This window comes from Sinocyclocheilus rhinocerous, unplaced genomic scaffold (assembly GCF_001515625.1).
Source record: "Sinocyclocheilus rhinocerous isolate Xijiao unplaced genomic scaffold, SAMN03320098_v1.1 scaffold1545, whole genome shotgun sequence".
In the NCBI taxonomy this organism is placed as follows: domain Eukaryota; kingdom Metazoa; phylum Chordata; class Actinopteri; order Cypriniformes; family Cyprinidae; genus Sinocyclocheilus; species Sinocyclocheilus rhinocerous.
In genome coordinates this window covers 514,083-528,349 of record NW_015626380.1, presented here as the reverse complement: position 1 = coordinate 528,349, position 14,267 = coordinate 514,083, and the positions used below count along the sequence as shown (strand labels likewise).

The following is a 14,267-nucleotide window of genomic DNA, read 5'->3' as shown; positions in this document are numbered from 1 at the left end:
AATTTTTCTTTTCTCTTTGGAGTGTTACAAGCTCATGGTGCATAAAGAAGATCGTTAAAGTTGCAAAGACTAAAGTCTCAATTCCAAAGAGATATTCTTTATAAAAGTGAACGCTCATCCACGCCTTCCTAAAACGCCTCGTTCAAACACGCCCCCACATGTCTACGTCACTGTGTGGGAAGGTTTGCATAACGCCGCCCAAATGTTCACGCAAAGAAAGAAGGCGTAACTTTTATTCTCGCTGTAGTATTGTTACCGCCGCCGCCATGTCGTGGAAGCACTGTGTGTTTCGTTTGCGAAAGCCAAATTACTTTGTTTGGTCTTCCAAAAGAGGACACAACTAGAAATCAGTGGTTAAGTTTTATTTACAACACTGTTCCAGAACAGTACAGTACATCCCAAATATCCGAGTGTGTGCAGCGCATTTTATGGAGGAAAGTTTCCTGAACTTGGTAAGGGGCGTAACATTTCTGTCACACGCTTGAGGTATTCAGCCAATCACAACGCACTAGATAGCTGGCCAATCAGAGCACACCGCACTTTTCAGAACGATGAGCTTTGTAAAAATCGATGCATTTCAGAAAGGCGGGTCATAGAGGAGCAACAGTAATGTACAGTATGTGGAAAATAATGTGTTTTTTTAACCTTATACGGCATAAACACATTGCATTACACTAAATACACAAAATAATGTTCTTTATAGCAACGTCATATGACCCCTTTAAAAATCTGGTATCTCTTCTTCACCCTGTCACCCGTAACGCAATTTTTATTTTCTTCCATGGTACGCTGAACGAAATATAACATATGGCCAAATATGCATGGACAGATTTGGTTTCCAGTAATTTTTTTGGGGAAAAATCTTCAAATCTTACTTCTATCTTTGGCCCCATTAAAGAAAGAAATTTGAGAGCAACATAAGGGTGAATAAATGCTGAAAGATTTTTTTTCCCCCATTAAAACTTCCAGACATATATCAGTCAGTAAACTCACTCTAGTGAATGTTTCTGAGTGTCTGGCCCCTCCTCATCTGTTCCACTGCTGATACTGATGACGCTGCCTGCAGGGCTCGGAGAGTCAGCGATCACAATGGTCTGTCTCTGCTTCTGAGACACGGTTGAGTCCTCGTACTCTGGTTCTGCTTTACAGCACACAGGCTCATCCTCTGGCACCACCTCAGATTCCGCCTCCACTACACAATCCGCTGCCGTCTCCTCTGTGTTTTTGGCACGGTCTACCATCTTTGGGGACTGGCATGATGAGTTTTGGGAATTGGTGCTGTGCATGAAGTTGTTACTTCTGGTGGGGATGATAATGATGAATTAGATGAGCATAAGTAGGCATGGCAAGAATGTAATAACCGATGTTGCTGGCTGATAAACTCTTGTAGGCAAAGTGTGTGATTTCAATTAATAAAATTAATTTGAAAATAAAGTAAACAAATAACTTCATTAACAGAGCAATAAACTGATTTGTTGATTAATGTTGCTAAAAGTGTCTTTAAAGTGTGTTTTGGGACTGAAATCTCCATAAACATTAACTTTCAAATGCTAAGTTGCTTGTGAAATGATTATGTCAAGGAATACTGGTTTATTTATTAATTGATGTATTTTGAATGAATATTTAGATATTTATTTAACATTTATATTTAAAAATAAACAATTAATTTTCTTTACAAATTAACCAATAAAAAGGTTTTTGGAATGCTGAGTAATGGATACAAATCAAGTGTATTGTGGGTGAAAGATATATATATATATATATATATATATATAGCGAATATTTCATTTTATTTTTTTATATACTAATTAAAAACCATCATTTTAAATCCATTAAAGTGGCAAGTGTTATTAAGTATTATGATAGAATATTACATTATTGAAAATAATATTTTATTTTATCATAATACTTAATTTTATATGGAAGCATAACTTGGGCAAAGTTCAACTTAAAATGTGGTAATATGTAAAAAAGCAATGTACACCTGTAGTTAAATGTATATATCCACTACCATTTTTGCAACATATACTGGTGCAAAATGAAAATTCAATAACGTAATTTGCATTTTGCACTATATTTAAAATGTAGATGCCCATTTGTCTGATCAATGCCCATTTACTTATCAATTGCAATTATTTATTTATTCAAACTTCTATAGTTTATTAAACCTGAAATAAATCAAATTAAAACATACAAATTGACCAATATATTGAGGATAATGTTTTAAATCTGGAGACCTGAAATCTCCAACAAAAACTGCAGTGCAATGCAATAAATAAACAATTTAAATGCACTACTTCTATAATGAACTGAATATTTACACTTCTTAAAAATGTCCATTTATTGGTCATTTTGTACAGTGATTTCAAAACCTGTTTTAATTCATTCATTAATAATTGGTAACTTCGAATTTCGATTTTAAGTGGCAATCCCAGTTCTCCATACATCAGCAGACTGTCTGGATATGATGTGGGGACTAACCTGTTTGAAGATGGTTTATTTCTCTTGTTAGCAGCTGGCTGTGGCCACACCACATGAGCGATCCCTATGCTGATAGGCTGGTGAGCTGACATGGCCATTGGGTTGGTTAACAGCGGCTGGTGGTGGGGTATCATGGAGCTGTAATGGTTGCCAAGGGAATGAACTTTTCTGCAAAAGATGGGAGAGAAACAAAGCCTTTCAAGGTGTATAAAGAAAGAGGACTCACACAAGAGTCTGAAACGTGTTACAACATCAGAACAATTGAGAGATAAATATAGCAGCGCAAATACAATGACAGTGAGACTCGTTTCACCAACCCCCAATCCGCTAGTCTCTGTGGACCTGCCACTGTTTCTGAGGCCATAGTTGTTGCTGAAGGCGCCACAGGGCCCACCTGAGGCCAGGTGGGCACCAGGATCTGCTGGGCACCATTTGACCACGCTTGCTGTAAAAAAAAAAAAAGATAAAACAAGTTGAAAAACAGCTTAACTTCATGTTACAGATAATTGAACAAAAAGGTACCCATGTCTCCACCTTAGAAATCCTTCTTTTGCATTTACCTGTGTAATGACCGCTGGTCTGATCTGTAGAGGCTGTATGGCAGAAGCTTGTGTCACCAATGGTATTGAGTATCCTGCTGGCTTTTTTGGGTTGGGTGGGAGACCTGTGACATGAGGCAGGTTTATTTTTGTTTACTAAAACAATTTTCATTACTTGAAATAAAACAAACAATAATTGAAAATAATAATAATAATAATAATAAAATAAAAATAATAAAATGTTATTTTTGTTTAAAGTTAAAATAGTAAAATAACTCAAACTAAACTTAAAACAATATAGACAGACAAAAACAACAAAATGAACTAAAACACTGACTTATTAACTATAACTAAAATCAAAATTAAAACAGAAAATATAATTAAAAAATGAGTTCAAAATATTAACAAATTGATCATAGTATAATACTAAAATAACATGACATGTATTATTATAGTGTTAAAAAACAAAACAAAAAAACATTGTAGTTAATCTAACATGCTTGAATCAGATAACTGAGGTAAAGTACCTTGCAAGGTTGGGGGACAGAGAATAAGCGCCTGCTGGAAAGTGTCACCAAACTGAGCACTTCCTGTCTGGAGAGGTATCCCAGCATGCATCAATGAAGGGGCGGATGAGGCTAAAACCTACAGAATGAGAAGAAAAGAGAGAAATCAAAACAAAAGTCTAAAAGATAAAAGTTTAAATGAGTGATATTCAGTTGCACATTCCTGTTCTGCATTTGCATTCTATGTGATTACCGTTTAATAACTAGGTACTAACCCTGAACCTAACTCTAAAACTTACCTTAAACCATGTAGTCACTACACATTTTCAGTATATTTTTGAGCAAGTACTGTGCACTGTAGTTGCAAACACCAAAATAAACTGCAACCTTATTGTATACTTTGATAGCTTTTATCTTTTGTTCCTTGCAATAAAGGTGCAACAAAGGATATTTGTTAGGACACACATTAAAGTGAACTGCATTCAAATGTCCAATAGGGGGCGACACAGCATTAATAGAGAACATCAGTACTGCCCTGATGAAGCTATTTAACATTACATAATTTTTTGTGTATGCCACATGTCCACATAATATGTAAATTAAAATAAATAAAAAGTTTTAGAATTATGTCAAAAGTGTATTTGCTTGGTTCTTATTATAATGAGAGAATCACACATAATTTCAAATGGCTGCAAGAAGTCACTGATGTATAAGGAAGCAACACAAGACTTCTGAACAAAATAATTTGTTATTATCAAGCTTTATTATTATTTTTTTTTTTTAAATGAATGCCTTTTTTATTGCACGTTATACTTAAATATATGTTGTGGAGCTATATGTTAGCATACACTATATGGGGGAAAGTACTGGGACACCTGACTATTATACCAACAGGAAAATGACATGGTATTCTAAATACATAAACATTAATATGGAGTTGGCCCCCTTTGCAGCTATAACAGCTTCCACTCTTCTGGAAAGGCTTTCCACAAGATTATGGAGTGCTTTGGTGGGAATTTTTGCCCGTTCATCCGGTAGAGCATTAGTGAGGTCAGGCACTGATTTTGAACGAGAAGGCCTGGCTTGCAATCTCCGCATCGGTTCGTCCCAAAGGCGATGGGGTTGAGTTCAGGGCTCTGTGCGGCCCAGTCAAGTTCTTCCACACCAGACTTATCCAACCATGCTTTTATTGACCTGGCTTTGTGCACTGGGACTCAGTCATGCTGGAATAGAAAAGGCCCTTCCCCAAAGTGTACCCACAAAGTTGGAATCATAGCATGGTCCAAAATGTCTTGGTATGCTAAAGCATTAAGATTTCCCTTCACTTGGAAGTAAGGGGTCTAGCTCAACCCCTGAAAAACAGCCTCATACCTTTACAGTTGGCACAATGCAATCAGGCAGGTAACGTTCTCCTGGTATCCACCAAACCCAGACTCGACCATCATACTGCCAAATAGAGAAGCAGGATTCATCACTCCACAGAACACATTTCCATTGCTCCAGAGGTCCAATGGTGGAATGCTTTATACCACTCTATCCGACACTTGGCATTGTACTTGACATTGTGTTGTGAGGCTTGCATGCAGCTGCTCGGCCATGGAAACCCATTCCATGAAGCTCCCGCTGCCTAGTTTTTGTGTTGTTATTAATGCCAGTGGAAGTGTGGAACTCTTCAGATATGGAATCAGCAAAGCGTTGGCGACTTTTATGTACCATGCACCTCAGCACTTAGTGACCCAGCTCTATAACTTTACGTGGTCTTCCACTTTGTGACCGAGTTGCTGCTTTTCCTAAATGCTCTTTTAATACAATTTACCAGTTTGCAAAACATGAATGTTGCAAAAGAGAGTCAAGGGGGGACACATTATGTTGAAAAAAAAACAACAACAAAAACTACCATGCTTAAAAGTTCATCAAAAGCATTAAAACGATCTCTGTGTGTTATCTCAGGTCAGTTTGGTGTGGGTAGAAAGTTTTTCTGCCGTGTCTCTCCTTGGAAACCGAACGCTCGCTCCACGTTGCCATGATGTCAGCAATGTTGCCATGGCAATGGCAATGAGGGCTCAAATTTGTGAGATACAAGAAAGACCACAATGCATAAGAAAAAAAAAAAAAAGAAGTCATTTACATGGACAGCTAAAAGAAATACGGCAACAAATATCATCCTACAAACTGCATCAAACGCTCATTTCTGACTATCGTTTTTAGGAGTAAAGATTATATTGAGGCTTATTTTAAATGTAGTCAGAGGCAGCATGTGTTGTGACAGTCATGTTTTGACAGCCTGTCATCACCTGCACTGAATGGTGCATGTCATGCGGAATGAGTCAACGTGACCCTCCACACATTAACAAAATAAGAGGCAAGAAGCAGAAGCTACAATAAAAGAACAAAGTGACAGGAGTGCAAGACAGAGCAAAAGGAAAAGAAAAAAAAAACACTGAAGGATAGATGACGTAATACTGTATCTGGCGGGCAAATGATGCAGGATATGAAAATGAAAGTGTGTGACAACCTTTACAGCAAACATTGCTGGTGGTACATACAGAAATTTCTGATGTTACACCCTGCAAGATCAAACATCTATTTGAAAATTAAAATACTGTCGACAATTTCTTCAGCCCTAACTGCAACCAGCATGTTATACTTGATAATGGTACTGTTGAAGCCCACTAACTGTGAAATTTGAAAGGCAACTAACTGTGAGAAAAGGTAACTAATGCAGTACTTTATATAAACAGTAACAATATAATGTAATCAGTTACTTACATCAAGAAAATTGTAATAAGGTAACCCATTTATGAATTTGGCAGGCAGTTTTATCCAAACAAAGCTAATATTCTTGAAAATAACCCAGCAGCAGTAACTATCTAGTTGACACTCAAACACAGTAAGTGGCAGTACTGCGCCTTCATGAAATGGAAAAAGATGCAAGTTTACATGCATCCAAATAATCCATTTATAATGTGACTGATGGCTTAATCCGACTGAAAAGCATTTATGTAAACAATCGATCCTAATTCAATTTTGATCGGATTGAAAGGGGTGTTGTAGATCTGAAATAATCCAATCAGCAGGAAAAATTAAGCATTATTTTCGGATTCACAGACCTCTGCACAAGAAATATGCATATTTATATTATATAAACATGCTTTGCTTATTTACATCTCACATCTTCTGAACTGAACACATATCTAAGTTTACTTTTTAGATGTCATCAAGGCAAAAATGACAATTATACTCATTACTGACATCGACATTACTGCGCAGACTTTCTCCAGTTCTGAACGCAGCAAAATTAGTGCATGTAAACATACTGTGCAGCTATTACTGTGTGACAGTTTTTTTATTTTCTATAGAAACTTATCATTAATTCATTTGGCCAAAATTACTGTGCAGTGAAAATCTGGTTGGTTGGTTGGTTGGCGTTTTAACACCATGTCAACTTTCTTTGCTATTTTCATGGCGAATAACATGTTGAAATAGTACAAAATACTATAAGGCTTTTAAAGTTTGCTTTAGGTAAAAAACTCTAAAAATGGATTCAGTGTGTCTGTGGAGTATAATAATTTCCTACAGAAACTTAAACCAGAACAATTTAACTAAAATATTTGAAAGAGATGCTGGATTCTGGCATGAAGAGCATATCGGTGGATCTTCATTCGATAGTAAGAACTTGTGATTCTGGAATGTCCTTTTCAGCACTGTGTATATATGATCTGACCCAGGGATTATTAAAAATAAAGATGTGACTTTTACCCACAGTAGAGTTTGGTGAAGATCTGACATTGTGACAGCCCTACATTCAAGGTATTCATTTATTCCTTCATCATATCAGTTAATGCATTCCTGGGAACCAAACCCATGCTCTAATTTTTAAGCTACAGGAACATAAAACTTTGAGGCCTTCAACACATGCGTCATGCACAGCTTTGATCTTCACTTGAAAAGTATTGCAGATAGCATCACAAACGCTGTTTTTACAAGGTTGCTGGGTAACAAGAAAACAGGAAGTCTATATAATAAACAGTGAAAACAGTGAAAGCAAACAAAGTTTGCCATGAGCAAAAATATGAGCTGATTTTCATGTAGAAATACAAAAAAAAATTCTTAAGTGCTCACAAGCTTTTTAACAGCACTGTAATGTTCCTGACAGTAATGGCAATGCTTTCAATACCTGAGTGTGAATGCCGGTCACCTTGCAGAAGGGCAGGGTAATGTTGGGTGCTGCACCAGTGCTCGGGACAGTCCTGACAAACGAAGGCTTGGTCCGACTGAGAGACTCATAACTGCCTGGTCGTGAGCAGCACACGTCCATAATGTGAAAACACGATTTGACACTATAAAGAGAGAATTCAGAACACAAAACCTCTGTCAAACTGCTTTTCCTCAAAAGTCAGAAGGACTGAATCATAAACAAGGTTAAGGAATGAAAAGCCACTCACTGGTTGCTGTGGGGGAAGTCTAGCAGGTGCTGCATGGTAACAAAAGGATGGCTAAGGGCATCATTCGGGGCGATTCTTTCCTCTGCATCTATGAACAACATCTTCTTCAGCAAACCCACAAACTCTGCACGATCAACCTTCTCTGCCAACAAATCACAGCCTTCCAGATTCATCACTAGATTCACCTGAAAAAAAGTCAAAACAAACAGTTAGTTAGGTTAGTCATACGGAGTCATACATAGTATCTGCACAGACAGAAAGCATAGCTCATTTCAACAGAATCCTAATGGGTTTATTTATTTATTTATTTTTACTTCAAAAGAAATTAATAGTTTTATTTAGCAAGGACACATTCAAATTTAATCAAAACTGACAACATTTTTTTTTAATTATTTTTAAATAAATGCTGTTATTTTGTACTTTCTATTCATCAAAGAATCCTTAAAAATGCATCACGTTTGGCTAATAATTAGAAATGTTTCTTAAGTACCAAATCAGCATATTAGAATGATTTCTGAAGGATCATGTGACACTGAAGATTAGAGAAATGGCTGCTGAAAATCCAGCTTTGCCATCACAGGAATAAACTACATTTTAAAATAAATTAAAATACAAAAGTTATTTTAAATTGTAATATTTCACAATATTATTGTTTTAACTGGATTTCACTGGTCACCATGACTTAAATCTTTCATCTCCACCCTCATCACCCCACCAAAAAAAGTGATTGATTTCAAAGAGCAAGAAAAAATAAATACAAAAGTTTGCTTTACTTTTAAATATGTATCCATTCCACAGATTTGCCTTCACATACACCTTAGAACACTTGGGGGAAAACAATAAATAAATAATCCAGACTCAATGTGGTCCTACTGAATAAAATAGAGGATTGACACACATTTGGCTAGACATGATTTATTAATGCGTAGCTTTTGGACCAATCAGATACACAATTGTGTGTTATATTCAACAAATAATCCCTAACACCCCTCACCCAACCAACAAACCATCTATGAGGGTCTATGGGCCCATCCCCCGAAATGCAACTAACACCTCAAAAGGCAGAACAGGCCTCTGGTTACCATGGCAAGTAATGACAAATCATCTGATAACACTGGGTGATTGATTTCAAAGAGCAAGAAAAAATAAATACAAAAGTTTGCTTTACTTTTAAATATGTATCCATTCCACAGATTTGCCTTCACATACACCTTAGAACACTTGGGGGAAAACAATAAATAAATAATCCAGACTCAATGTGGTCCTACTGAATAAAATAGAGGATTGACACACATTTGGCTAGACATGATTTATTAATGCGTAGCTTTTGGACCAATCAGATACACAATTGTGTGTTATATTCAACAAATAATCCCTAACACCCCTCACCCAACCAACAAACCATCTATGAGGGTCTATGGACCCATCCCCCGAAATGCAACTTACACCTCAAAAGGCAGAACAGGCCTCTGGTTACCATGGCAAGTAATGACAAATCATCTGATAACACTGGTTTTATTGCTCAAAGGAATGCGGGCAAAGCAACTCTCACTCATTTCCTCATAGGAAAGACACATAATGCCCATAGAAATGGACTCTTCCCTATTAATTCACAGACAAACAAACCTTTCTATGACCTAACCCTACTGTAAGGAAGTTATTTTCTGTGGCCATGAAAATAAAATTTCTTAAAGTTGATATAAAATTACACTGAATGTTCGCCGGACGAAAAGATTAGTTGATTGTAATATTAATTCTGCCACAGCTGATATAAATAATTGTAATTAATTATAATTCATTGTAATTATTTATATACATTTCCCTTTTTAGCTAATTTGCTACATGTTACACTTTAACTTACACAGCACAAAATGAGTTTTCTATTTGCATTTTTATATGATGCGATTTCAATTTTTCCTTTCTCTTTGGAGTGTTACAAGCTCTTGGTGCATAAAGAAGATCTGTAACATTGCAAAGACTGAAGTCTCAAATCCAAAGAGATATTCTTTATAAAAGTTAAGAGTCAGCCACACCTACCTAAAACGGCTCGTTCTAACACGCCCCCACATACCTACGTCACGATCTGGGAAAATTTGCATAACGCCGCCCAAATGTTCACGCAAAGAAAGAAGGTGTAACTTTTATTCTCACTATAGTATTGCTGCCGCCGCCGCCATGTTGTGGAGATGCTGTGTGTTTCGTTGTGAAAGCGAAACTACTTTGTTTGGCCTTCCAAAAGAGGACGATATCCGCTTCGTCATGCCTAGAGCTGATCCGTGCTGGTCGCTGAGGAAATACATCAACTTAGTGCTGTGGATGCAACGCAACGCGTAAAAAGACAGTATAAGTCATTATAATCCATAATTATGTCCCCACTGGATGCAACGAATGCCTCGTTTATAATGGGTTTTCATGTTTTTGTCTCATCGCTCCGGCCTGACAGGGCATCATCACAATATGCGTAACATTTCCGTCTATCGCTTGAGGTATTCGGCCAATCACAACGCACTGGATAGCTGGCCAATCACAGCACACCTCGCTTTTTCAGACCGATGAGCTTTGTAAAAATCGACGCGTTTCAGAAAGGCGGGGCATAGAGGAGAAACAATAATGTACAGTATGTGGAAAATAATGTGTTTTTTGAACCTTAAACCGCATAAACACATTTCATTACACCAAATACACAAAATACTGTTCTTTTTAGCAGCATCATATGACCCCTTTAAGGTAACTCCCCTTGCAGAGATTTTCCACTGGGAGAGAACAAAGTGTGAATGATTCTTTAGACTGATGTGGTAAAAGTGGGATTTTCTAACTTGTGTTCTTGATCCAAAGACACGCACATGCGCCATGTCATCCAAACAGCTGAAGATGTACTTTCTGGCTTCTTTTGATTTGAGCCCCGTCTCGGTCTCGTGCTCTTCTGTGGACTGAAACATATACAAAATGTATAGCTATTAAACTCAACTTTGATACATGTCCCAGGTCTCGTAATGCATATTTTGTTATTGTGCACAGTTATTCGTTTTCATAGTCTTTCATTAAAATGTGACAATGGATGCTCATATCCAACAACAAATATAAAAAATATACTACAATATTTACACATTAAAGTACAATGTCATGAAAATAATTTAAAAATGCATGAAATATTGTAAAAATCTATATTTTAATACAGATTGATATATTTAAGCAAAATATTTTCTATGCATTTCTTGATTATTTTCCAAGATTGTTTCCACCTCTGAAACACATTTTCTTTTCTGATTTAATAGTGAAAATGATACAGGTGTCTTGGGTGAGTGATGTGCGTGTGTGTGTGTGTCACAGTTCTTGATCTCACTTTAAGTCTCCAGGCCGCATACGGTGAGTCCGACTCCCGGCTAAAGAAGCGAGATGTCTTCGTCCCCACATTTAACAGATGCTCTCCTGGCAGACCCTGCGTCTGAGAAATGTAGCGGATCTGAGGAGAGACAGATGGGAAAGAGTGAAACAGAGCTTGGTGAACTCGATCATTGTTAATGTTTTAACACTGTCCAACGTAAATGGATACGTCAACAAAAGACTGTCAGGTGCCTAGAAACAGCATGTGTTCTCAATAACACATTGAGAACGCAGCACGTGTTCTGAACGTCACGCAGAAACGGGCGATTTATGGAGTCATGCTTGTGTGAAACCCAAGGGAGGTGGCGTGTGGCCATTTTGTGTGCGTTCTTACGTCAACAGCACTATGGTGTGAGAGAAAGATCTATTAGATGCTCAGTGTCACATGGGGACTGCAGAGGTGCAAGACCTGCAGTGGCACATCCTAAAATCAGATCACATGACCCTTTGACCTCTCAACCCAGACTGGGCCAGAATATTTGTGATAGCCTGGCAAGAGAAAAAAAAAAAACCTTTTTGTTCTAAACAGGCCATCATGCAGGAAAGGTTCAGAGAAGGATCAATTGATCCAAAGAAACTCAACACAAAGTCGAGAACATCTGCACCACATCAGCTTGACATTTTTATATTTTAGACTGAAACTTCACGCTTAAAGGTGTATGTCATTTTTTTGACTGTACTAAATACTATAATATGTTTGCAGATATTTAGGAAACACGCTAAGTTCACATACATGTTTCTTTGAAAAACAATGCTGATTCTACTTTGAAATGTGCGTTCTGTGTTGGAATGTCGGTTCTTGTTTTGATCTGTGTGATTCCACCCACTACCAAATTACCCAATAGTATTTGATACCTTGGGTTGCCAGTTGGCAGAAAACACAGTGTATTGCAGCCATGGAAGCTAACAAATGAACTGGGTCAGATATCGCAGATTCTCCCTGATCTAAAAAGCGAGAGAAACAACTCTCTCCAATATTTTGAATTTCGACTGCAGTACCCATTTCAAGCACTAGCTATCAATATTATATACACTGCACCTTTAAAGGGGTGTGAACATAGACTGTAAAAAAACATGGATGTAATATCCATGACGTCACTCGTAGGTGGGTGCATACTTGGGTGTGAAGGACAGAAGGTTTTTTTTTTTTTCATAGATATAGATGAAACTGAAAGCTGAAAATCCCCTCTGCAGCAGATTATGTATGATTTGGAAAGTCCGAATCAGGTTTGAGATTTAGTAGTGAAAAATGACTTAAATTTCAGTCTGTTGCTCACATACAAGTTACTGTATTGTTTCAGATATTAGCATGGACTAATTTAAATATCTTTTGGTGTTTGAGAGGACGTAGCCACTATACGCTTTTGCTGCACAGAAAAGAAGAGTGTAAACTTTCTGCTAAACTTTCCATGAAACAACGAAAATCATATGCGTCAATGATTATTTTCTGGTGCACTGTAACCTTAAGAAAGTTAACAGTAGCTACCATCAGAAAAACTCTTTGCGCACACACACATAACGAAGCACACACAGACACCATAATCCTGAGCTTTAAGACTAATAAACAGGGTCTGCATGAAAAACAGATGAAGAACATTGTAAATTCCCCAGCTGCTGTTCAGACATGAACCCATGAGAAAGAGGAAGAGAAAACATGTTTAACTTCTGGGTAATGAAATGAAGGGCTATACGGAAAGAAATGAAGACATTTGGAGAGGGAGTCAATGTAAGGTCAATGTGGATATGACTGGGGGAAAACGGGTCTCAGATCAGCACAGAGGACAGGAAGTAAGCAGGCATGTTGTATAACGATGCAGGATCTGATAGGAGAGATGAATAATTAGTATTCCAATATCTGACTTCGAGATACACACATCTAATGACACATTACATCGCATAGCAGCCCATAATGATGAATCAATAAATTCCAGTTGTGGTAAAAATCTTTCAGTAGTTTGGGTTATACGTTTCCAGCTTCAGCACAGCTGATTTAAGTACATACAGTATATAATCTATCAATCCATTCTCCTACCACCTATCTGGGACCAGGTCACAGTGGCAGCAGGCTAAGTAGACCTGTCCACATGACCTTTTCCCCAGTAACAACTCCTCCTGGGGGATCCTTAGGGAGATATAATCCCTTAACACTTTTGGGCAAAAAGTCAGATTATACTTCCATAGCCAAACCTTCTATTGAAGCACAGGTTGTTTTTTGGAACATTCTCAAAAAAATCAAATAATACTGGATAGCCTGGTCATCAGGTTTCATCACTTCTGCCTGTCTATATATCTGTATCTCTATATGCATTGTATTTGTGGTAAAACTATATAGAGCAGAGGTAAAACCATAAAAGCTGTAACTTTTAACTTCCTAGCTGTATTCCTTCATGGTAAACTTTCTACCGCAGTAAAACTTATAAGAAAGAACCAATAAACAATGACGTTTTTTCATTGACATTCAAATATCGTATAACTTAATTCATTAAAAACTGTTATCAGCCAACTGGCCAGTGAGTCAGTTTTTATTCTTACTCACATTTGGCACTTGTTGAGTGTTAAATCTGGACCCTGCATGTGTGTTATGTGTATTTTAGCCTCTAAGAGTAACAGCTTTATTTTCAAACAGGGATGTGTCACTTTAGTACTGTAAGAATATGCCATGTCCAAGCCTGCACCCATGGCCACAGTCTGCAAACACACATTTCTTCTACATTCAAGAGCCCTACTAGCCACTTGCTGTAACATTGCGGCAGTGTCAAACGCAGGTTCCACATGCTGGTGAGATGAGGCCCTGCGATTGGTACCATAAGGGGGAGTTCACTTCTTCTATAAATATCTTTTACTGTGTGAGATTAAATTGAACACCCCCGTGAAGGAGGCGTGTGGATTAGGAGTGCAATATTGCACTCCTA

General features: G+C 37.4%; 1 protein-coding gene across 3 annotated transcripts in view; it reads right to left on the bottom strand.

The window, feature by feature from the left end:
* The window catches only part of LOC107712724 (homeodomain-interacting protein kinase 3-like), a 74,971-nt gene that overhangs the window by 6,370 nt on the left and 54,334 nt on the right, over positions 1–14,267 (bottom strand). For 2 of the 3 annotated variants that reach the window (XM_016518057.1, XM_016518066.1), the window contains exons 4-12: positions 11,315–11,434; positions 10,788–10,901; positions 7,972–8,156; positions 7,704–7,866; positions 3,548–3,665; positions 3,042–3,145; positions 2,799–2,926; positions 2,482–2,649; positions 994–1,299 (exon numbers count right to left, since the gene is read on the bottom strand). In XM_016518057.1, the coding sequence (XP_016373543.1) occupies positions 994–1,299; positions 2,482–2,649; positions 2,799–2,926; positions 3,042–3,145; positions 3,548–3,665; positions 7,704–7,866; positions 7,972–8,156; positions 10,788–10,901; positions 11,315–11,434 (1,406 nt within the window). The remainder of the gene's footprint in view (positions 1–993; positions 1,300–2,481; positions 2,650–2,798; positions 2,927–3,041; positions 3,146–3,547; positions 3,666–7,703; positions 7,867–7,971; positions 8,157–10,787; positions 10,902–11,314; positions 11,435–14,267) is intronic. The other variant, XM_016518074.1, reaches the window with a different exon arrangement.